General features: G+C 35.7%; 4 protein-coding genes across 8 annotated transcripts; 2 read left to right on the top strand and 2 right to left on the bottom strand.

The window, feature by feature from the left end:
- Positions 1-1185: 1185 nt before the first annotated feature.
- LOC140957271 (uncharacterized) lies at positions 1186-5217 on the bottom strand. 3 transcript variants are annotated; one of them, XM_073414448.1, is made up of 10 exons: positions 4914-5217; positions 3891-4027; positions 3632-3805; positions 3069-3305; positions 2863-2963; positions 2707-2779; positions 2501-2569; positions 2234-2341; positions 1891-2016; positions 1186-1433 (listed from the first exon to the last, which is right to left on the bottom strand). In XM_073414448.1, exons 1-10 carry the CDS (start codon positions 5200-5202, stop codon positions 1239-1241), a joined length of 1509 nt encoding a protein of 502 aa, XP_073270549.1. In that variant the 5' UTR covers positions 5203-5217; the 3' UTR covers positions 1186-1238. The 3 variants fall into 3 exon arrangements, with proteins under 3 accessions (XP_073270549.1, XP_073270548.1, XP_073270547.1); XM_073414447.1 differs by having other exon boundaries at positions 2234-2569; positions 3069-3257; XM_073414446.1 differs by having other exon boundaries at positions 2234-2569.
- Positions 5218-6147: 930 nt separating this feature from the next.
- Positions 6148-7944, bottom strand: LOC140956727 (WRKY transcription factor 22-like). Its single transcript, XM_073413586.1, has 3 exons — positions 7362-7944; positions 7141-7251; positions 6148-6995 (listed from the first exon to the last, which is right to left on the bottom strand). The coding sequence occupies exons 1-3, from the start codon at positions 7841-7843 to the stop codon at positions 6533-6535; spliced, it is 1056 nt and encodes a 351-aa protein (XP_073269687.1). The 5' UTR covers positions 7844-7944; the 3' UTR covers positions 6148-6532.
- A 5347-nt stretch (positions 7945-13291) lies between these two features.
- On the top strand, positions 13292-17302 carry LOC140957570 (uncharacterized). The gene is made up of 9 exons (XM_073414882.1): positions 13292-13444; positions 14067-14334; positions 14410-14511; positions 14681-14763; positions 14857-14973; positions 15706-15808; positions 15886-16489; positions 16705-16901; positions 17148-17302. Exons 1-9 carry the CDS (start codon positions 13308-13310, stop codon positions 17268-17270), a joined length of 1734 nt encoding a protein of 577 aa, XP_073270983.1. The 5' UTR covers positions 13292-13307; the 3' UTR covers positions 17271-17302.
- A 4605-nt stretch (positions 17303-21907) lies between these two features.
- LOC140956695 (protein REVEILLE 6-like) lies at positions 21908-25219 on the top strand. 3 transcript variants are annotated; one of them, XM_073413544.1, is made up of 8 exons: positions 21908-22307; positions 22637-22694; positions 23228-23351; positions 23472-23603; positions 23688-23771; positions 24191-24300; positions 24616-24675; positions 24974-25219. In XM_073413544.1, exons 1-8 carry the CDS (start codon positions 22060-22062, stop codon positions 25043-25045), a joined length of 888 nt encoding a protein of 295 aa, XP_073269645.1. In that variant the 5' UTR covers positions 21908-22059; the 3' UTR covers positions 25046-25219. The 3 variants fall into 3 exon arrangements, with proteins under 3 accessions (XP_073269645.1, XP_073269646.1, XP_073269644.1); XM_073413543.1 differs by having other exon boundaries at positions 21910-22307; positions 23466-23603; XM_073413545.1 differs by lacking the exon at positions 23688-23771 and having other exon boundaries at positions 23466-23603.
- Positions 25220-25723: the final 504 nt, after the last annotated feature.

Raw genomic sequence — 25723 nt, forward strand, 5'->3', positions numbered from 1 at the left:
AGGATGGGGAGAATCATAATTCTTGGTCAATATATATAAAGCTGTGGTAAGTGGAGTGCCCGCTAACATTAATATGATTGATTCTTTCACTAAACCATTTGTCTACGATATTAATTACGTCATACGACTCGTATTATTATATGATGCCTGTTTTTCCAAAATTTATACGACACGTGTTTGAAGAAACATAGAGTGGTGGTTGACAAATTTAGATTTTTGTGTTGAAATTTTTTTTAAAAAAAAAATTTACAATTTAACCTTTTTTTATTTTTATTTTTTTAAAAAAAATTACTGTTCTATACCAATCATTTAACTATTTTGTTACTATTCATGATGCTAAATTCATCTAGAAAGTCAAAAAATACATGTACAGAACAAGATGGTATTAAATCGAATGGTGTGTGTACATCATATGTTGGTTTCAGGCTTGGACTAAAGATCTATAAGATAATGGTTACAAGAACATAACAATAAATGAAAGAATCCAAAGTCCAACCATTATTTGACATTTGATATTCATATTAAATTTTGGGTGACTAGAAAAGGGCTTTTATTTCGACATTACAAGATGTAAGCAAATTAATTCAACTTTTCATGATTGTCCAAAGTTTTGACTTAATTTCATAGAAAATGTTTAGATTTTTCAGTTGATCTTTGTCATAAAATACCAAGTTGATGTTCAAATAATGCAACATCGTTTCGCATACTCTGTTTTAAACTGCATTCATACTTACCTGGGCAAGTGTTGTTCAACGAACTTGATTTGATTTGATAGCGGACCCATTCGTGATCACATGTACAATTCTCCACAATTCAAATCAATATGATCGTTAGAAGTCTGATGTCGCAGTTAAATATTTAAAATATCACGCCCGCAATACCATGTTGTTACTTAAAATTATATTATTACAATCAACTCTTAAAATTTGAATTTTTAAGAAATATGGAATCATGTCTTTGTACGGTTAAAACTATTTTACATCCAGAAGGGAACATTTGGATCTACAGAATTAGTTCGGGAGTTGCACATACCAATCTTTCCATAAAAATTTGTAAGTTTCAGCAAACAAGTAGGGCCGCATACGAACTGAGTTAAGAGAAAGAACGTAATTGATAGAATTGATTCTTTTTGTTTTTACGAGTTCTAAAATATTTTCTTGGTTTTGTTTTCTTTTTAAAGAAGACTAAAATCTTAAATGAATTCCCATAAAGTGACGCAAATATAGAAAAGCATCAAGTCAAAAAACAGGCTTCTTTCCATTCAACATGCCTAGTAAATGTTCCAAAACCAGACCACCGCCGTCTGTCAAACCAGAATGCATGTATTCATTAGTAATCCACAAACGAATTCCGGCAATCCCAGAAGCTGTCTCCATAGAAAGCTTGAAGTTAACATACATATCTTCAAAATACACAGCAGCCGCAGTCGGCACCTGTAAACAAAAGATCCTATAAGTTGATTATTACTTCAAGGATTGTTTCTCAAGGCATAAAGTGGCCTGGAGCAGTACCAAAACATAATATTCTAATATCTACGCATGCAGATATTTTATACCTGTTGACATGTGTGAACAACTATCAAATTGTTTTTCATCTACAATTAACAATCTTTACATTCATTTGTATAAAGAAACACGCTCAAGTATGTTTCATAGTCTTTGGAAAACCGAAACTAGATTAAAACTGAAACTTGTTAGATGAATATATTAATGGTAGTGAGATAGTCTTCATTGGCAGATTTCATTTTGGTTGAATTCATCATTGATAGATTTAAAACAAGTAGCTTTCAGAAATTATCCAGATAGCACAGTAGAAATAAAGCAATCCACAGGGGAAAAAAAAAAGCTGACTGCAAATAGCATGAGACCAGAAAGATTTTCGGCACAGGACCTTGTTATTTTTCAAAGTTGAAATGTCATATAAAGGAGGCCAATCTTTCTTCTCCGCCAATAGGTGAGCAGCATCTTTAAATGGCTTCAAGGCTTGAATCTCATCGAACAGCCACGGAAATACCATCTAAAGGAAAAAAATTCAGCGCAAATGGACACTGGTTACAGCAATATAGTAACAGCTATGATAAACATGAAGTGATCAAATGCTATTTAGGCTAATCAATTCTGTACACAAACAGAAAGGGACAACCTCTGAAGAAACAGTACAAAAATCGCAAACCTATTTTTTCTTTAAAAGCTATTTTTTTCTGGTAAGCCAATATAAGCACTTTCTTTCATACCTCTCCAGTAAGCAGCACTGGACGTCCCTCTTTGACAGATTTTATTGCATCAAACTGGCTATCAAACTCTGACCTTGTTCTGTGAGCAGACCAACTTGAAGACGAACCCTTGAGTCCACTTATAACAAAGCAGTTAGACAATAGCATGAGAACAAACAGGTATATGAACAGCAAAGTGTTTTCAAGTATCAGTGAAGGCAGTGACAACCTCGAGAGAACAAGGTGCTTCCAAATATTAGTGAAGGCAGTGACTACCAAAATGTTTACCTCACAGTATATGGACTCGTGCATCAGAGCATATAGAGGATTTGTATCAAAAGACAGCCACCTCTCAAACTGAAAGCATGTAAATATTGAATTGTGGTGTACAACAATGGATTGATCCAAAGAAAAAAACACAAACAGATAAACACACACTAAAGAACTAGAAGGTTAAGGCATGTCTATGCCGAATAGACAGTGTTTTAGCTTACAGCATTCAAAAAGTAATAGCTGATTTTCTTCGGAGCACCAGGAACTAATACAGGATCCCACACCCTCTCAAACCTGCGAACAACAATAAAATAAGAGACCAAAAAATTGGGAAAACATAACAAAGACATTCTGCAGATGAATCTGTAGAGACTAACATGTAGTGCAGACGTTCAAAACCATTGCTAGTTCCTAAACCAGACAAACCTAAGAGCTGCAGCCCCCTAGGTGTTAAGATACCACCGGATGGAAGAGGTACCTATGTAAAAAAAATACACGCAAACGTAAAGGAAATGGAAGAAGTGAGGGAAAGTTAGACGTGAGTTCTACCAGTTACATTGTTTTTTGGTTATAGTTATCTCACCCCTCCTCCATCAGATTTGGATAAGTGATCAATTACTTCTCGTATTATCTCAATATCTTGGGGGAATCTCTGATAATACTTTTCATTTTGAGTCATAACCTGCTGATAGCAAGCTCTGTAAACAATATCTGCAGCACATCCACTTCTAATTGGTGGTATTCCACCAGTTAAAAGGACTTGTTTCAGTCCCTGTGGAGCAAAACTCAGGTAACTAACTGCACAGAAGCCTCCATAACTCTGCAGGATGTAAGAATTGTTTCCAAGATGTAACCATATGAAGACAGTTCACAAAACAAAATTTGTGCATCATGCATGAAAGGTCCGCAAAATAAGAAACATTATGAAGCGATAGGTGTGTGAACTTTGCATTCATTATGATTTGCCCAGGACCAGAGAGAGAGAGATGCATAGAGACCACCATTACTGAATTTAAGTAGAACAAAAGAGCTTACTCGGGGAAAAAAACTGAACAAATGTCCGAATATAACTGCTAAACATGAAAGAAAGGAGACCAAGCTGAATACCAACACACAAAGACAAAGGGTTCACAATATATCGTCTACCTGCCCCAACACTGTCCAGGGTCTGGAATTGGGAACGAGTAGTTTGCGAACAAACTCAGCATCATTCACTATATTGTCAGCTCGGAAATATTTCAAGTAGTCAGCCAAATCCTCCGCTGATTTGAACTGTGACATTGATGATGGTGTTAAAGGTGTTGACAAACCTGTACCACGCTGTGCCAGAAACATATCAGCAGAGAAGAAGATTGAAATCAATTAAAATACTGAGGAACATAAAAAGGGTATCAAAATAGCTTGCCTGGTCCATTAGAATAACACGGAATTCCTCACATGCTTTACTTATCCATCCACCAGCTTCAGTTGGTCGCTGACACTCAAAACCTGGCCCACCCTGCAAGTACAATAAGAATGGGAGGATATGTTCTTCCTTCCCAACTGTGCGGCATGGTGCACGTTATATTAGTAATGCCATTAGATGCAAGAAGAAGAATTGGATAAGAGAGAATCAAGCCACTGGAAAGGTGAATTGTATGTATTGGTGCATCGCTGATTTGAATATTCATGTTGACACTGTATGATTAATTACCCACCACATTCTTGTTTCTTTTTATTCATTTCTGAAACTGTAACCGATGGCAGTTTTCACAAGGTTTGAGCAAAGGGAAATAACAGAATATGTGTTTTCAATTATCATGTAACTGGAAGACTATCATTCACCATCTTTAAATTAATGAATACCTAGAGATATAGAGGCTAACATTAATAAAGAAAAGAATAAACTATCACAGAAAGGAGAAAAAACAACGAAGTACGCATTACTTGCTATTGCTCTAAGAATGACATCTTTAGCCCATGTATACTCATAAGCCACAACTAACAAGCACCGCATTTTAATGTGGCTAACCACGCAGTAGCAAGTAGCAACAAATATACCAGAAAAGAGGAATAAAAACATACTCAAAGCCAATTTAATGGATAGAAGACCTATTAAATGAGCACAGGTTTTTGGGACCAATGATTTATGATATGGTCTCGAAGTCACGCTCAGATGTTCAAATTACATTCTGATACTATTAAATTGGTCTCAACGTATTTGTAGAGAAAAGGTCGAACTTTATCAAAGATTGCACATGAAACTGGAATTTTTACATGTTAAGAACGCAGCCAACGACAGGATAACACCGAACACCGTTGTATGTGACTACAGTATAATCACTACATTTTAAATCATCATTTTTTCTTCAACATAATTGTGTGTGAGAGGGTGCATCTGCTTAAATAGGGAAAACCAACTGAAACAGGAAAGTCGTAGCTTCGTTACCAGAGACGATTTCGCGAACAAAGACGGAGACCTTGGGGGAAGCAGAATAATCGAGGGAGTAGTCGAGTGGTACTGTGAATCGATGGTCACGGAGCCGGAGATCCGGCACTGAGAACCACTCCCCGGTAACTCGAGCACCTTCGCCGCCAGTGGCAGAGGCTGCGGTGGCGTCTACAGTGGACATGGATTTCGCGAGTAATCTGCTGGAGGGGTAAAAGTGGAAAACTTTGCTTAGACGCAGTGGAGAGAATGAAAATGCATTAGGGATCTGAAGTTGGAGGAGTGACATAAGCAATGGTGGATTTTCCCGTATTTTCAGGGAGAGAGCAGGGAGTTATACGCTGTTGCGGTCTGCATGAGAGGTAAAATTGCATCTCAACAAAAAATTTAAATTTTAAATATCTAATTTTTTTTTTTTGGATTTGTGGGAGGGGGACACCCAAGATTAGTACTAAGTTTATGTTATTATCATATCATCTTTTGGGATAGTCATAGCTCAAAAAGAATTACAAGTTCACAATTTTCTTTTGTTCTTCATATCTTCGGAGACCAAACAATCTGCTATCATATTTTGTTCCTTGTATACATGCTGCAGTTTAACTTCTCAATCTTTGGAAATGAGGAGGTGATATCAATTAATTTCATTATTGTACATATAATAAGCCTTCATATTTTAAGGCATATTGTTTCGAGCTTTGCATGTCTGTTTCTTCCTCCATACCTATGTTTACGCACACATTATCTTCAAAGTACAAGAGACGTATTCTTCGTAAATAATTCAGTGGCTTTTTTTTTTCTCCACTGTAAACATAGGCTTTTTGTTTGGGGCAGTACAATTCAGGGTTTTTTCATGTGGACGATGTTGGCTTAGGCTTTTGGGTTTTTTCTTGAAGACATTTTGTGTCGATATCAAATGGCGGGACTCATTTTCACTTTTGTTGTTTCGATTCATTTATGTATAAATACGCTTCCTATCATCTATATTATCTTAGCTGGTTGATAAAATCTTTCAAGACTCTCGACCGGTACTAAACCTAACATTATTATGAATTAATTTCCCGGACTTGGGATTTAGGGGAAAAACCTTAAATGCACGGGAATCTATTATCGAAAAATTATGTAACCACGCTTCAGGAGGGTAAATGAAATGCACAAGTTAACGAGAGAATACTTGATGTAAATTATTTATTTGTTTATTTTATTTATTGAGTTCATAAACCAAAGAAAACCCGACAAACAAGGAAACATCTAGAAATTTCATGTAAGTTTCAAATCAACATTCTAAAATTCATGAAAATGGGTCGGCACGATCCTTAGATCCCACTAACTAAAACCATTTTTGCATCACCAGAGATACATATGGAATCGAATAAATTTTTTACATCAGCAAGGCTCTTTTACTCTTTCTTTTTATTTTTTTCCCCCTTTTTTATATAAATAAATTAGAAAAAAAATAAATCAAAGGCTTCTATGTTAAAGAATTTTACATGTCAACATAAAATTTGTGATCTCGAGATTCTTTACGGCGAGCTTCTGGCACCTAGAAAAAGGAAAAAGGAAAAATCGAAAAAGCACAATATGTCAGAGGAAAAGTAAGACCTTTTTTTCCCTTCACCAAGTCAACCACCGCCACCGCCGGCGGTCGTTGTAGTCTTGTCGAGCCAAGGGAACTGTAGGCTCGCTGGGAACTGATCGTCGATACATTCGCCGAGGTCGGGTCCAGCTAAATCCCCCAAACCCTCGAAGAAATCATCTTCTAACGCCATGTCCGAAACGCTTAAATCGTCATCCTCAGCTTCTGCCAACTCCTCCTGGCTGCTCTCTAACTTTCCAGGCGTCAGAGAGAGGTCTTCTGGTGTTGACGTTGGAGGCGAGCAAGACCGTGTGTCCGGGTTTTCTGAGCCGGGATTCGCCGCAGCCGGCTTCTGGCGTGTGCACCCGGCGAGTGAGTTGCGGTGAGTAGGAATAGGGTGGTTGTGTTCGGCTGTGTAGGTGATGATGAACATTCCCGGGTCGGATCTATTCCGCTCCACTTGTTTTCTTGCCATACAGCCTTTTGAGGTGCTGCATTTATAATAGCCCCTGTTTGTGCACCCCAAAAAAAGAAACTACCATCAAATATTCAAGAAATACCAACTTTATGAAAATAGGCAATAAAAATAAAAACATAATCTTATGAGATCTCGGATTTAACGAAAAATAAAGAGGGAAAATTGAAGAACCAAACCTTGGATAGGGTGAACCTTTAATGGGTTTTTGCCCATATTTTCTCCAAGACCACATGTCAGATGATGAGTTCTCTGCCGGGACATGACAAACCCTCTTCAAATTGTTCTTCCTACGCAATAATTAACCGGAAAAAAAAACTAAAGCTCGGAGCCAAAAAAATCGAACCGTTATCACAGATAAAGCTATAAATAATTTCAACTTCGCTTGTACAAATTTTACCTTCTTTTGGCCGACCTCGAAGTAGGATTCTGCGAAACAGTAGTAGCTTTTGAGGCATTAGGAACAGATATGGGTAGCTGCTTTTGCGTAATATGTGTCTGTTGGAGTAATTGCCGCGCCATTTTCTGCTGCTGTTGCTCCGAAGATGGCAGCCCTTGAAAACCCCCAAGAACAGAGAGCGGTGAAATACGTAAACTTTTTGGAGAAACAACCGATCCTATTTGTGAAGCTGGCTGCTGTGATCTTGGGAAAAAGGGTTTGCATAAATCATGCAGGTCTTCAATGAAGCTCTCCCTTCTTGGTTGAAACAGATCTTGACGGTAATTATAAGCAGCCGAATTGTTGTAATTTTGTTGGAAGTTAGCGGCATGAAGATCATCCGAGGGAGTTTGGACGCTGGCGGCGGCTGTGGTGGTGGAGGTGGAGGTGGAGGTGGAGCCGCAGCCTCTTACCACTGCGTGCAGATCCCAATCGTCCTCCATTTTCTCTGTTTTCTCTTGGGTCAGATATGAAAAGTAAAAAAAGAAGGCGCTGACTTTTGGAGGTGTGGTAGAGAAGTGGGGAAAGAGAATACTGCAGAATGGAAAAGAAAACAATTTAATTTATATATAATAATGGAGAGCTGGTGAGCACTTATGGTTGACAAATCGATGTGCAAATGGCCCCCAACAAAATATTTCATTTAATAAAATTATAAATTTTAAGATAACACTCAAAATATATTTATCGCATTACTCGTACAAAAACATAAGGTCCAATTTCAACATATATGGGATTTACATGTGTTGAACAGTTGAATAATTTTATGCCATTACACAACAATGAATTTAATCATTTACACTATGTTGCCTGTATTTATTTTATTTAGCAGCTTATTTGGTTAATTGCGAAGACAGGCAATGTATATTAATAATCTTACAGGATGTTTATTGTTGTAAACATTATTTCCATATATTATTATTTTTTATGTACTAAATAAAGCTTGGAATTAACGTAGTAATGTGCGTCGAATAAAATCGGACTATGAAAGTTATGTGCGAGAGACTCCACCGAAATAGTATTGGTAGGAACTAAGAATAATCGAACTTACGACTATCTATTTCATGTTCGTTCACTTACTTCATCAATTCAGACACGTGTTAAAACATATTATTCTATTATATATTGAGTTGTGCAAAGGTGTAAGATGGAATAATATGTTAACACAGATATAAGATAGTAATAATTAACTAAATATTATAATTATTTTTTTAATAGATAAAAAAGTTGATAAAAACAGATATTTGAATCAGATGCTAGTATGTAGGTTGACTTGGCTTAAAGTCAAAGCGGTGAGAGAGACGCCAAAGTCCACGCGGTTTTGTTCAAATTACATTACTAAATGGAAACAGAGTGCATTGTGCTTCGTGTGTTGCACTTGCCGACACAGAAAAGGAGGCACATCCACGTGGCTGGCTTCCTCTCCTTCGCTGTTTTTTAAAAAAATTAAAGTACGTACGTGGATAAGTGTTCTTCAATATATATATAAACAAATATTTATTGTTTTCACGAGATTGATTGACTTATTCCAAGAAAATCAACGGCCATGCCCAGTAAAAAGAATGTGATCGACGGCTGCTGGGTGGTGATGTGCATGACATAGAAATGAGGATAACATGACATACATCTACGGGTTTTTTTTTAAAAATAATTTAACTTTAAAAAAAAATTAAAAAATAATGTAAAAAAAACATTTTCAAAATTACTGCAATCCGCGCGCGCGGACGCTGGTCCACGTAAGCGACGGAACATTTTAGCGATGGAATATATATAAACACCGTCGCTTTATAAACCGTCGCTGTAATGGAATCAGCGACGGTTTTTGAACCGTCGCTAATCCGAAACACCTAGCTCTTCACACGCTACGCATAATTGTATCAACAGCGTGCACATATACGCCGCGGATAATCTTGAACTTTCAACGGCTTGCAACTTTGCAGCGTGCAATATACGCTGCGAAAAGCCATTTTTGTTGTATTGAAGACAGAAAAAAAAATAAACAAGAAATTCATCAAGCTGGGATATCTCAATTGAATATTGCTCATTTTCCTCAACATCATTCTGTGATCGAATGTCATGTACAAGATGCTGCGGACCAATATTAAGCAAATTTGTAAAACTGTGTATGTTTGACCAAGACGGAGTCTTAAAATTCTGCTGACCAAACAAACCAAAGTCAGCCATCCCTGAATTACTGAAAAAACTATGTTGAATAGTAGAGGTTCCTGAAAAAACTTATTTTTTGATGAACTTATTGTCTGTTTTTTTTCTCTATCTTCACTACAATAAAAATGGCTTTCCGCAGCGTATATTGCACGCTGCAAAGTTGCAAGCCGTTGAAAGTTCAAGATTATCCGCGGCGTACATGTGCACGCTGTTGATACAATTATGGGTGGTAGGTATTTTGGTAATTAGCGACGGTTCGCTGATTTAATTTGAGCGACGGTTAATGTAGCGACGGTTTTTATATATATTCCGTTGCTAAAATATTCCGTCGCTTACGTGGATCAGCTGCTCCACGTGAGCAGCGTCCGCGCTCCGTAAGCGCGGATTGCAGTAGTTTTGAAAATGTTTTTTTTTTTTACATTATTGTTGAATTTTTTTTTTAAATTAAATTATTTTTTTAAAAAAAAAACCCTACAACTACGTATACAATTGTTAGTCATCATTTTTTTTAATCTATGTATACCATTGTTATCTCATAAAAGGTAATATCTTTTGAAACGATGTCACGAATTTATATTTATAAGACGGATTGGCTTGATTTATACTTAACACGAAAAGTAATCTTTTTTATATTAAAAATAATAAAAATTATTAATTGAATTGGATTGAAGATTTGCATCATAAAATTAACTCGTGAGACAATTTCGCAATAATTTTTGTTCTCGTAAAAAAAAAGACGAGGTGATATAATATTATTTTAAGGTTACATATGTTATTAAATAGTTAGAAAATTTTAAATTTTTGTGTGTTTCCTTGACACGAGAATATACTTGTACATTTAAGTTTAATAATAATCAGTCGAAGTACTGTTTAATTATTTGTCGATGTTTTATTCATATAAATAAGATGTTATGATATAAGAAAAAGATTTGAAGAGATCAACGACGAAGCAATCTGATCGGAATTGATGGGATGAATAAAATGATAAATGGATCAATTAATGTATCTGAAAAATAAGTTTTTGACTCATAATTGTAAGAGAACGCAATCCGTGGCTCGCAGTGTATATAGGATAGTATCATACGGTAGACAACTATCAAAAGGTCAATTGTTTCAATTAAAATTTTTTTTTTTTAATTTGAATTTGTCAAACATAATTCGTTCAATGTCATTTACTTTATTAACATGATTTTATATAATATTCATTTGAACCTTTGTGTTTCCCAAAGCCAGGCCCAAGCCTGTCACGAGGCTAGAGAGAAGCCACGGCCTCAGGCAAGTCTAACAAAGGGTCCAAATTTTTTTAAAAACTTATATATATATAAATTAATTAATGAGTGTTAATTTAAAAATGTTAGTTGGTATATTTGTTAAATTGAACAAAACAATATAATTTTTTTTATTGTTGTCACTTGCCAATTTAAAAAACTTCTCTCTTTTCTTCTCCTTCTTCTTTTTTTTTTCAATATTTTCTTCAATCATTATCGATAATATGAGTCATCCGTTGGTATATCATAAATTTTTTTAAGTAAGTTTCTTGTGAGACGGTCTCGTGAATCTTTATCTATGATACGGTTAAATCCTACCGATATTCACAATAAAAAGTAATATTCTTAGCATAAAAAGTAATATTTTTTTATTGATGACCCAAATAAGAGATCCGTCTCACAATATACGACATGTGAGACCGTCTCACACAAGTTTTTGTCTTTTTTTTTTATTGTTTTTGACTCATATTATATGTTTTTGTACCATGTTAAAATGTTTCTTAAAAATTTATAAATGAAACCGACATTAATTTGATCTGTGATAGACCAAAATTTAAAACCGAGCTCGGATTTAGAAATCCCACGATGAGAGCTATCTTTTCATATCAATTTTGTCAAGTTTTGGCACAACCAGAAAATCGACCGTCGCTAATTTTGTTCGACTTTTGTTCGGTTCCGCAACGTCCACCGCAATATTCCGAATTTGGAATAATTCAGGTTTGATTTTCAGCTTTCGTTGGCTCGTTTTTTGAGAATCGCCTCGTGCACCGTGTAACATATATCTAAATCTATCTAGAGCATACCAAAAAATAATGACATAGAGTTTTTAAGGTAAAAAAAAAAAAGAAAGATAGAAGAAGAAGCATAATCCGTGTGGCCAAAACCTCCAAAAATATAATTCCAAAAAAAAAAAAAATTTCAAAAAATATCAAAGGAGACATGGAAGAGCTTCGAATCGGGTATAATAATATGGCGGTGACGACACAGCACAACGCATTTTTTTACAGCAGAATCAAGAACGAGTCGTGAGATAAGATAGATTAGGTATATAGGCCGACCAAAATATGATTTTTATATAACTTCATGTTTCCCTCGTCTATACTAAATATTGTTATCATGACATATATGTCATAACTGTCTTAATATAATCATAAAATGATCGGACTGCTACGATTTTAAAAAAAAAATCATAAATTATGAAAGGGAAGACACACAAACTACATGGGATGTCTTGATCGGGTTTTTTTTGGGGGGGGGGGGGGGGGGGGGGGGGGGGGGTTCTTAAAAAAAAAAAAAAAAAAAAAAAAGAAAAAAAAAACAAAAAAAAAAAAAGGGATTGAGGGGGAGGTTTATAGTGGGGGGGGGGGAGGAGGGGGTTCCTCAGACACAAATATCGCAAAAGGGACGACATTAATTAGACTACAATCCCATCCAATGAAACTCGATCCTTAAAAGGTCCTCGAAGAAGTGTGGAAACTGAGATTTTAATGTGGAAATAAAATAAATAATGCTAGCTATTCAAATATAATTGACATTTCTTTTAAAATTACGTATTAACAAAATCATGTCGTACCACATGAATAGCAAGGCACGACGACAATCAAACAATTGTTTCTTTATCTTGGTAACTTCTAAATATTAGATACATTTGATGCTAATATCAAATGTTGGATCAAATTATGATAAATTTAAAATAATGAGAACTACGTACAATCAATATGTTTTGATATTGTTCAAACATAACAATAAAGCATCTACGGATGATTAGTTATCAGACCAAATCAATATGGAACCTATCTAATTTAATCTGGTTCAATTTAGAATCGCTTTAATCGCTCCAACATCGAATTAAATCCCGCACAAATGTTAAATCGACTTAGATTGCTTGAAAATGAATTTGAAACCATTTCAATCCGGTATGATTTAATGCGATCAAACAATGTATTTAATTTTTGATCACTTTTCTTCATAAATATTTCTTCATAAATTATATTTTTTCACAAATAATTTTTTTATGTACATTGTTATTGGGAAAAATAAAATATGGATTTTAATAATGTTTTAATATGGTCTAAATCGGTTTCGTCTAGGATTGAGTCATACTCCTACCAGTAAATTCAATATGGTCCAATCGGATTTCCTATAAGCTCCACAATTCAGACAGTCAAGTAAAATCTCCAGCAATAAGAGAAATGAAAAAAACTTATGTGAGACGGTTTTACTGGTCGTATTTTGTGTGAAAAAATATTACTTTTTATGCTACAAGTATTACTTTTTATGGTGAATCACGAATAAAGATTTGTGAAACGAAATATAAATAGAAAGGAAATAAAGTAACAAAATAAAATAATATAAATTCGCAAGAAAAAAAAACGTTCCGTCGGAATTCCCGCGTCTTCCTTCCCTCCATTTATATTCAAATATTCGCTCCATCCCTTTAAGCAGAAACAAAGCATATTCTCAGAATGCAGCCATGGATGGACACGGCGATGATGGAGGTTTTAGTACGTTTGCAAAAACAATCTGCTCAATCTGCTACGAGGATCTCAAACCCATAGCCGAAGATTTACAATCCATCTCTGTTTGCGGCCACGTCTTTCACGAGCTCTGGTCCGTGTACTGTTTCCTTTTTCTGGGAGTGTTTCGTTCGCCATTATCTTTCAAGTTTAGGATATTTGTATCTTTGTATGTATTCTATATTCTTTCTGTATTTCGATATACGGATACGAGTTGGGCATAGTGTCACGCGAAGTATCGCAGTAATATGTAGCTTGAAAGAATTTTGTTGAGATTAAGATCTATCATTAGTGTTCTTATCAAGACTCGATGCAATGGGAGGGAGAAATGGATATAGCGTCTTAACTTTTAGAGAAAGTGGGCAGCCAGGAACTCTACCAGCTAAAATTCTTTCTTCAACCTCTCCTATCTGCTTTCGTATGGCAGATTCTAAAGATTATCAGCCTTTAGATTTGAATTTATTGATGTATGATTCTCTGGGCGGATTAGAAAACAAGTGTTGAAGAATCTTTCTGTTCAAAATTTTCCAGACAACATCATTTCCAATTTGAGATAGAACCAATTATTTAGAATGTCCACAAACTTGGCGCTTGTGGATGTCTTATAAGATGTTTCTGTTGTGTCATACAAAGTTTGGTTATTCAGTAATTATGGATTATTCTGTTTAATTTGAATGAAGAGTGATTCTGACATGATATATTTTTTTAAAACATAGTCTTCAACAATGGTTTGAGTACTGTCCAAAAGGGAAGAAAAGAAATTGTCCTGTATGCAAACAAACATGTACAAATGCAAATGTGTGGCGTCTTTATTTCCAGTCAATTGGCGATACGAACGATTCATCACTTTCTCAGAAGCCGCTCGATTTCAAAGAAAATCCCAAGGAATTACGAAACAAAGTCACTAGGTTGGAGGGGAAGACTGTCGCACTTGAGTCTACCTTGGAACAACAAAAAAAAGAAATTAAGGAAGTGAAGAACCAGGTAATGAATTGATCCCGTTCTTTATTATGACAAGGAGAGTACAGAATCCCATTTTGTACTAATAGTGTACTGTAGTTATTTGCATGTGAGGAGCAACTTAAGGTAGCAGTGACTCAGAAAACTGAAGCTCTAACTCAGAAGGCAACCATCCAGCAGTTGCTTCGTGTAAAATCTGAGGTAAACTGCTTGTTTTTAGCTTATGTTGTGGCTAACATTCTTATATCAATATTCATGCTAAAGAAGAGTCTTCCACCAAGCATTTGAATCTGTGGTGTTGGGCAAGATTCTCTTACTTAGTTTCCTGATTATTAATATCTATGGTGTAGTTCATTCTATCATGTTACAGGAGCTAGATAAATCAACTTTGGAATCTATGAGAGCGCAAGAGAGAAATATGGCCTTGGCCAAGGAGCTTGCTGCACTTAAACTGTATGTTGAAGCCAGTTAAGGCATTTCTAAAGTATACATTTATCATCATAATATGAAATGTTTTTTTTATCTGTTTGTCTTCTATTGATGCAGGGCTGCTGATTTGAACTTGGATGAAGAAGAGGTTACGAAGCTTGCTTCATTAGGCAATGGCTCTGGAAGCAAAGAAACTGTCGATGTTCTGAGAAAGTCACTGATAATCCGTAACAAGTAATATATACCGTGCCACTTTTACATTTTCATGCAGTTGTATTTGATAAATATAGTAACCAATCTGCATGTCTCTCTGTAATCCGATTTTCTATTTTTGTATAAATAACGAGGCAACAAACTAATGAGAGAGAGATTTTAAACCATAGGATAAAAAATTAAGTTACTTGGCTTCTATGTCATTATTGCTGTTAATTTTTAGAATAAAGCTATTGTATACTTGACATATAAACTGCATTCAGCAGGAGACCTAAAGCCATCACGTCCCATTCAAAATCAGACCTAACTTTTCAAAAGCTCGTCACTTTTGATTGATATGCCAACTGGCATAGCTTTCAGAATGCTTTTTATTTGTCTTCTTCGGATTTATGCTGTGCTTTGATTGAAGTACTTGATTTGGTTGAAGTGATTTGAAGTACGGATTTCATATGGCATTGATATAAGGTCTATATCAAAACCATCCACACAAATAAAATGAATTTGAAATTATGATTTCAAAATGATTTAATCCAAACACACCTATAGTTCTCCCCTCATCCCAGGTATGCCAATTTTCTCAGTAGTACAAAGAAGTTCATTTGTAGGTTTGTCGTGTAGTTTTAGGGCAAAATAGTTATGTTTATAAGCTTTACTTATTGAAATTGACACTTTCTTGCTTGTGAAACGTCTCTGATTTATTTGTAGTCCTTCTTGTTCTAAATGTCATGTCATTGATGATGCATTGCTCTCTAGGAGTTACAAGGAACTGATGGTCAAGTGCAATGTTCTAGGAAGAGGGGAGGCTCGGTGTCTTCATAAACTCGAAAAGGCTAATGAGAAGATAATGAAACTGAGAGTAAGTAAAACAAGAATCATTTAACCAATTCCATTTGCTCATTTTGATTAACGTCTTTACAATGCCTACAATTTCAGCTCAAAGTCCAAGAACTGGAGACTCTTGCTGAAACGAAAGAAAATGAAGCTTTGCGAATGTTAAAGAATCAGGATTCCAAATTCAACACCAATTCTCCAGGAAAGAAGGATTTGGAAAATCACATCGATTTAGAACACATCAGTGAAATGCCCACTAACTCGTTTCTCCCAAGGGAAGAACTTTCCAAGATTGCAAGTACAAAAGGCACCATTTATAATATTACAACTGAAAGTGATTTTGAACAAAACGACCAGAAGAAAAGTTCCTTCATCAATGATAGAAATGATATGATGCAGTCTTCTATTAGACCACATAGATTCTCAAGCAAAAAGACGACCCCTTGCTGGAATAATGACCATGATGTCCAGACTAACCATATGCCAATAAAAGATGCAAATTTTGATGTACAAAATGGAGTAGAGATTCGAAGACCTGGTGACTTCGACGGACTGTCTTGTGCTCGAGTTGTGAGAAAGATTGATCATTGCAATAAGCCACCACATGAAATGGATGAAGAGGTGATATACAATGACAAAGGAAATCCTGTGCAAACCTCACTTCGCATCAATAAAGAGGCTAGATCTTCAATGCCATTTTCTAAAGGTAAAGTTTTCCTGAATCAAACTTTCATGTGATTCACCGGCCCGCATATTTAATTGCAGCCACCAAATATATTGCATAAATTTATCAGCGGAGTTCAATGTAAAAGATTAGGCGATTACTATGAAAATCCTTCCAAACTTTAGTACAACTAGGCATGGAGCAGCATACTTGCAGTAAACCTAATCAACTAAACCTTCTTCACCTGTCATTTCCAGGAGAGAATTGCCTCTCAGGTGGGGTACTTGGCCCTGATGGAACCAATTGGCATTTGGGAAAATGGGGCAAGAAGGTTCAAAACAAAGGATCTACAACGTTGCAAGGATCAAATTCAGCAACTGGTGATTTAATTGCTGTTGGAGCTGATGGAAGAGGTGGTAGAATCAAAGTCCTAAGAACTCTTGATCGATCATCGGTAAACTCATTCTCCTATTTCATCACGATGAAAACAAGATTCTGCATTCATTCATCAATCAGTTAGTTTCATCAAATTGTGAACTCTATCACTATGCTCTTCGATTCTATCACACTTTGTGCGACGTCCAATCTTATATTGAACAAACGTTTCTAGCAAAGTCTTCTTAGTTTTACCGTGGGGGTTCTTTATAACTCAGTTATGAATCGAAGTGAAATATGTAAAAAAAATTTCCTGTTGATATAGGCACAGGAGAATAATGACACCTTTTCTTGGGCAAAAAAGTGCAAACATGGTGCCAAAACAAGTAGGTTGCAGCCTCAAGGATGTCTGCAGATCGAGCATTTCTTTCAAAAATCAGGCCAATGATCTAGCCAGATTGGCGATAATTTTAGTAAGCCTACCACCTATGCGGAGCTCGGGTACAGATTTGTGTTCTTTAATGTACGAAGCTGTCGGAGAAAGAGCTGCAAGTATCCTTAATTTATGTTTTGAGGGTGCATTATAAGTTGTGGTCTAGAGATGTCTCGATGCGAAAAAACGTCGATTTTCGAATGTACTGTAAAAATATTTTATCCAAGCGAAAAATTAACCAAAGCTTGAACATCAGGGAATTTGTATGTCTGGTTTCATAACAAAAATGCTAATTTTCATCACTTTCTAAAAATATATGCAAGTCAATTTGAAATTAACTCAAACAAACACCAATCGAATTTCAAATTATCCAACTACACCACATGCAAGAAACTATAATTTATTCAAATTTATGATTTAAAACATATTTGACTTGTTTGTATACATTAACGTTTACCTAGAGTCTACTCTCTACATTTATTTAGAATTTATTTTATTCTTTTATCAATATATTAGTTACTTTCAACATTTTTTTTGTGTTATAATTAAAACATTCATTACATCAGGAAGATTGATTGTATAGTCGGTTTTTCCAATACTATTTTTTATCATTGTAAAAAACGAACAATTCTTTATATATTTGAGAGAGAGCATCATGCGAAATTCACGGTCCATAACTTTATATTACTCAAAATGATCAAACATAGATAAAATTTAAACTTAACCTCAAATAAAATTTTTAATTTATCATTTGAAACATATCACAAGTAAATTTTTTTATGATATCAGAATCTGCAATTATTATTCAATACAAATTGGCTAAACTTCATACTAACTCAATAGTTTGTAAATCAAGCTATCTAAGTCAAGTACACTACACAAGTCTTGTATGACAACTTGTATGAAAAGTTTACTTGAGATGGTGTTGGTAGAGGGTTATCTAGACAAATCACACTGGATAAGCGGTGTGTAATAAGTTCGTCCGAGAAGATGTTGCACAGCTTGTCCAAGAATGTGTTGATAAGTGGTTAGCCAGATAAAAAATATTGTATTTATTTTGTGTGACAAACTCATCCAATAAAATGTTTCTTTGAAAAATCAAACTTATGATCATTAATGAAGTATTTATATACTCTTACCAAAATTCAGACACTCTCGTAGCACAAGTTTTTTTTATCCTTAAACATATCACCATATAATTTACTAAAAGGTAATTCCATCACGGAAACGAACACAATCGGAGCGGCAGACTTGAGGTGAATTTGATCTTTTTAGTTCGCTTGTTTGTTTAAAATTCATCTTTTTAGCCTCTTATTTTAATATTTTCTCAATTCATATATTTGTTAACCCGCAAATTTTCGGCATAAAGTGTGATTGATTGCTAATTATTCGCTCATCTGTTTTTTTCATTTGCATGTCTGTATGATCACGCGGAGATTAATTTCCTTTTTTTGCTTGAGATCTAACGGGACCTGTAATGACGTAGACGAATATGCGGCGGCGGTTTTGTGGATGGTGAGTTTATTTAAATTTCAACGAATGAATCTTTAATGAAGTAGACCAGATATATTTTTTCAAGTGATTATAGTTCATCAGAAGATAGCTTTCCTGCGAGCTAGGTAATTATTTGTTGTTCAATCAAATTGCTTTTATGTAGCTCCAGAGTGCAAATTATGGGTTTTTTCTTTGAAAAAAAATTGACTTCTGGATTCTTGGAGCGCGGTGAATGAGAGAATTCTCCTGAAGATGGTGGATAGAAGCCGAAGTATTGAGATTTGAGAATGATTAGATATGGTTTATGAGAATGAAGAGTGTTTTTACCAGTTTGTTAAGTATGATCATTTTATGGTCGAGAAATTCATCAGTTTCTGTTCTGTTAGTTTCATGGGTGAGCCATAGTAGGAAGACTTTAAATTTTTCTGTTGTATATGTACTATTTCTTTACAGGTATTGACTTTGTCTTGTCTTTCAAAGATAAGTTTTCTTCTGAAACCACTGATGAAATTTGTTGACTTTGTCTTGTGAATGAGATAGTGAAAATGGTTCTAGTTTTCTTTTTTTGAAATGGTACTTCCATCTTGACTTAGTGAATTTTTCAAAGATTTTTTTTAACGAAATTACTGATGAAAATTTTGTGATTTGTTCTGGAGGAATTTTTGCAGGCTTATAGGGAGATTATGTCAGGAACCGAGGAAGTCAAAGAGACCTGCGCCTATTTTTACACCCTTGAAACCTGAAAATGCATTTTAGCTAGTATTCATTGATATTACATGGCCACAGCAAGGTGTTGAGAAACCGAAAGGACCACTGGAGGCCCTCCGGCCTAAATTACAGGTAATTATCAATATGAAGGAATCTACAGGTGATATATGCTATGGAATTTAGAAGGTCTCTTATTTCCATACTAAGTATTCTGCTGAGTATACTTTTGGCACACAATGCTTGTTATCTATACTTGACTACAGAGGTAAATAAAATTGGAAGTCACTTTCCCATCCAAGTAGTGGTAGGGTTTTCTTGATTGATACTGTTCATAATGGTATTGCAATGCCAAAGCGGATGCAACAAAGATAAAAGTATTCATGAACAAGAGTGAGAAATTGATCGTGACTGTAACTGAGATGCTATGAACTATGTTTCTACTCTGCATGTTAAGATCTACCTACTTGTGCACAACAATTATGAGAGCTCGGTGTATTAAATTAACAGCATTATAATACATTTTCTATTTCATGCTCTAAGACTTGACATTAGCACTTGAGCACTAAGAGTCTCAGGTGTAGTAAATTAATAGCACTACAATGCTTTTTAAATTTCATGTTCTGAGAATTGACATTGGCCCTTGAGCATTAATAGTCGCTAATGAATTTCTTTTATCACTTTTGCCTTTCTGCTGAAAATGCCTTATCGCATGTGATGTTTCAGCCAACTCAACAGCAAAATGGGTACCGCAAGTCTCCTTGTGCTCCATCAGAAGGTGAAGGTGCATGATTTGCTAATCTTTTCCATGTTTCAACTTTTTCAAGAGAAATGCTGTATCAAAGAAATTGCATGCATGTATGCTGTGGGAGAAATAGTTTTTCTGCGCATAGACGGAAATACTTCCCCACCAGAGGATGGAACCACAAGTTCATGAAAATAAGCTATTGATCCTGTGGTCACAGAGGAGTCGGGAACTCATGTATGCTGAAATAAATAAATGACGATGATTAATCAATGCCTGCTCGTGGAGTTGTACTTTCGGCTGCTATGTTTTTCCAGATCGACCCATCTTACATCCCAGCTTACTCTTGTTGTAGACTATTTCACTACTGTCAAATGAACACTGAGTTCTCTCTCCTACTTTCTTCTTCTTTTCACTATATTCTCTAGGTATTGAAATTGTTGCAGTTGTTGGTACATCATCAGTGTCTCAGTGGTTTTACAGCATGTGATCCTAATACTGGAATCAAGGACATGAGCTTCTTGTGGTTTTGTCTTCACTTTTGAGATCCTAAATACTAAATCATGGAGCAGAAAAAGAAGAAGCAAAAAACAAGACAGTAGAATAAAATAAAACTTGAACTTGTTTTCTGCTTCCTTGCTCCTCTCTGCTTATTTTCTGTTGGATTGTTGATACTGCACACTTCTTGCTCAACCTTTATGAATCCCAACATTCTATATCAACGAGGTATCTTACTCGTGATTTTGTTTCAAAAAAATCATTTGTGTTTGAAGCATTCAAAAATTGTACCAACGATTGAGACCACACAAGTTGCTGTTATTGGTCTCCGTCCGTTGCTTGTGACCAAGACTGAACAAAATACATCAAATCTATATGAATTGTTTTTACTCATATTTATTACTCTAAACAATATATGTCGAGTCGTGTTTCTTGGGCTAAATTTATATCCTCCAAACCCACGTAAGAAAATTACTTGAAAGCTAATAGCCTACTGATTCTCAGCCTCAAATACTAGTGGTTGTCCTTTGTGCGCGCCACACACAAACTACCTTCAAACAGTCTTCTTCTTACAGGCTGTATTGTTTTCCAAAATCAAATTCCCTATTTCCCTTCTCTACTCTCTATCTACAGAAAAAGACCACCAACAAACAGATGGAGCTGTTAGAAATTATGGGAAAAAATTCTTTAACATCACCACGTTACAGCAATGGGATATCCATATATTTATGCTATGCTTGGGCTTGTTTATGATGTTTTTGCCGGAAATTCTCCACCAAGAAATTTAGAAGATATCTCAAAAGTTATGTAATGTAAATTCACCTAAAAATGGTACCGATGATTCAGAATTTGCTTATCGTAAAAATAAAACAAGTTAATCTAAAAGATCCAAAATCATATCAATAAAAAAAAGTACTCAAAGTTTTCCAATTAAAAACACTATAATGGCGTGTCATGTCACACTCATGCATGATTTCTCGAATCAAACCATTTGCTAAAAAATATTAATATTTAGACTCTATAATTTCAAGCGTGGCAAGACTTGTAATAATATAAAAGATTGGAAGTGAAATTCTTTTTTTTTTTCCCCTTAAAAAATAAGTACTCTAACGTGGTCTTTAGTCTTTACTAATAAAAATAAGAGGCCACGATTCGATGTTCCAATAGCTTTCAGCCAACCACACAACAATCAGACTTTTCACCACAAATGGAGCAAACTCCAGCCCAGCTTGTAATCAACTCCCCGCCAGCCACGTGTAAGGTCGCGATCTCCCTTCCTGTCCCCGATATAAACCTCCAGGCTCCAACAGTGTTAACCTCGCATCACAGGAAAAACCGCGAGGTGTCATTGAGAGATCACGCATGGTGTCAGTGTATCCTAATCCCTCTCCGTCTCAGGAATTTTCCCACTTTTACGGTTGTTATATGGGCGGGGATCCGATGAGAACTGGGATCAGTGCTCATTTGTTTGAATCTTCGTCCTGTCGGAATACGGATACGGGTGGTGCGGAGGACCCGAATAAGAAGACCCGGAAGCCATACACGATTACTAAATCAAGAGAGACCTGGAGTGAGCAGGAGCATGACAAATTTCTCGAAGCCCTTCAATTGTAAGTGTGTATGTGACGGTTTGGTTCCAAAAGATTCCAATTTTTTTTTCTCTTCCTCCGAAATTGATGAAGTCGGCGGTGTTAAAATTACGGAGTTCGTGGCTTCGAAGTATGACTCATTTTGTCCTCTGAACTTGATCTTTTTTAGCAGGAAATGATGATGTTGTCATATAAAGTGTTTCTCAAAGGCTTGTGTAGCTTTATAAAATTAATGTGTTTCCTACTTTAAAAAGGGAAAATAATGAAATTGAAAGGTGGATGTAAGATTTTTATGGTGTGTTATACGCAGCTGTTTATATTTCCGTTTTGGTTTACTTTACAATGTCCAGATTTGATCGTGACTGGAAGAAGATTGAGGCATTTGTCGGGTCAAAGACTGTTATCCAGGTAAACTTTTAGCTACTTCCCAATTCGATGATCTTTGTGTACATGCTTTGATCAAGTTACAATTTACAAATTTCTTGAAGCCATTCAATCGTATGAGAGCCATCATTCTGACTGGCTTTTTTTTTTTATCGATAATTTAATGTCTCTTGGCGAAGTTGAAAATTTTGTGTTGTGTTTTATATGGCCCGTGTTTTGTATCATTGGAGGTTCTAAGCTACAAATGCGTTATCAATTTTGTTTCAACTAGTGTTTACTTGAATATATTGCCTTGAAGTTCTTGTTTTTCTAGGTTAAATGTTTTTTCCCAGACAAACGTAAAAATGCCGAGCAAACCGGCCTGTATTTAAATAGCCAAAGATCAGGTACGATTTGGAGGATCGAACCTTATAGGAGAGTTTACTTGCTTCATTACTATTTTTGTGAAAATATCCACCCTTAAACATTATATGTAGTGAGAAATGGATTTTTAAGATTTTTCTGTCTGTGAAGCTAATTGTTATTTCATTGACTAAACGATGTGCTATCTGTTGCAGATTCGTAGCCACGCCCAGAAATATTTTCAGAAGGTGCTGAAGAATGGAAAAAGTGAACATCTACCTCCTCCACGTCCGAAGAGAAAAGCAAATCATCCTTACCCACACAAATCTCCAAAAAATGGTGCGCATAGTCTGTTTTATCCATGCATGTCTTGACTTTGTGCGCTGGATGTTTTGTCAAATTCAATTACTCGTGCTCGTACTAGAATATAAACCAATGCAGCTATTTCACTAGCTACAGGAGTGGTGCAATCATCAGATGCTGTTCTTGATTCTGCGCATGGCGTGCAGCCCGATTCATCATCAGTACGTTCAAATCCAGTTGGCAGTATACATTTCTCTCCTTGGTTGGAAACAGAGCATTTGCCAAGAGGTTTGTTTCTGTTGATGTTCCGTCTTCTTTTAAAGTGGTACTGGTGAAATGATTGTGACTGTGCTTCATATTATATTGGAACAGCTGGTGGTACCATGGCTCAAAAATGTAGCAGCTCTAACAATGTGATGCGTCGCGGATTGAAAAATCTATGCAAAGGATCTGGGGGTCTGTTTTTTGTGCTATTGTTTTGGTTTACTAGTGGATGTTTAACGCCAATGTCTCGCAGCATCTCCTCTTGTTTGGGTTTTTTCTTTTCTTCTTGGATACTGGTTTTTTAACTCCACACAAGCATTAATGGAGTAAGAAAGGCAATTGTCCTTTGTTACATAAAAAAAATATGTTCAATTTTTATAAAATTTCTAAAATCCAGATATATTAAATCACTCCAATTAACCCCATGTTTGGGGTCTGCTCTTGACCTAGACATAGTTGGTCCAAAGAGAGATTGAGCATTTTGCAGTCCACGTTTGAGGAGTTATTTGGGATTTAAACTAGTAGTTCTGTTACCTGTTTGTTTGCCCCATTTTTTCATCTCACAGGCCATAATCGCCCTATTTCAAACTTACTATCGTTTGTTGTTGCAGTTATGCCAGACTTTGCTCAAGTTTATGGCTTCATAGGCAGTCTTTTTGACAACAGTGCAAGCGATCACTTGCAGAGGCTCAAAAACATGGATCCCATAAATCTCCAGGCGGTTAGTCAAAGTTCACTCTCTAAGGACAGAAATTTTATCGTTTTTCCGACACTTAGCCTGATGTTCTTCATCCCTGTTGTCTGCTAAATATTATGAGTAGCATTATAAATAGGGTAAGCAACTAGTGGTCTTATTTCAACAATATAGAATCAGGATTTATGACAACATTGTTGCTCAGTTGCGAAGATCATAGGAGTTGGTTATTTGGGCGGTTATATAACTGAGAAATGTCCTAGGATTGACCAGTTAGTCGTTTCTTAAATTTCTAAGAACAATAGTTGGTTATTATAGGTATTTCATCGTCTTTTTCTTTAGGCACTCACGTTGATGAAGAATCTCTCAATAAATTTGGCGAGCCCTGAATTTGAGGATCATGTAAGTTCCCTACATTTTCTATCTCACATCTTGTAGTTGTATATTTTGAAGAGCTTTTTACATGTAACTTTCAAGCCGTTTGATTTTTCCAGATTACTCCCAGAATGCCTTGAATATTGCAGTGTTGTTTTACGAGTGTCATCTGGAAGTTTTCAACTCTGAATGTTTTTTCCCCCAAAATTGCAATCAAATTAAATAATATTTGATAGCAACAACAATTATATGATTGTTGTCTAGGCCACTGGTCAAACATCTCGCATTTTAACAAGTTTTTATTCCATCTGTTTCTCGATGACAGAGGAGGCTGTTATCATCCTACCAAGTAAGCACTGGAACTCACTACACGGGAAGCACGATAGAATTTGAGTAACTTTCAATCGAAATGCCTTGTTTATTGATGATCTCTACAGGCAAGCAACGTGGGAAAACACTTGCAGTCTCTGGTTTCCTGCTAACAAGCGATATAACCGTATATATTGTATTTGTATGTGTATTTGTGTGTATATTGTTTAGCTTAAAAGTCGGGTCTTCTTCTCTTCGTGCATGAGCGCGTGTTTGTATATATTCTCCCTATAATTCCTTTTGCTATTCGTTTTTCAAAATTTATCGATCAAATTCTCTCTTTCACGCACTTTCGCAAACTCTTCATTAAATCATCCACTTGATCTACATTCGGACTAAACTTTTGAATCAACTACTTGAAAACGTAAGATTCAGTCTGTTATGTGTCGTGTGCTATAATATTTATTCATTTGATTTCATAGGTAGGGGTAGGGCTGAAATTCAATTCGGTCCCGTTCTTATAGTTTTTCTTTTAAATAAAGGGCTATCGAGATGCCGGAGATTTGGCTAGAACTTAAGCTGTGTGTAAATGGTAAAACATATGTACACAATGTCTAGTTTCACCTCTAAATAAAAAAGGCGAATTCCATCGTATAAGGTGCAAGGCGAAAGATGATGACAAAAATGGTGCAAGGAGATTATAAAAATAATACACCTCAAAGGCTCAAACCACACAGGTAGTGAAATTCTCAATATTGTCATGCAA

This window comes from Primulina huaijiensis, chromosome 14, assembly GCF_012295235.1.
Source record: "Primulina huaijiensis isolate GDHJ02 chromosome 14, ASM1229523v2, whole genome shotgun sequence".
Taxonomy (NCBI): Eukaryota; Viridiplantae; Streptophyta; class Magnoliopsida; order Lamiales; family Gesneriaceae; genus Primulina; species Primulina huaijiensis.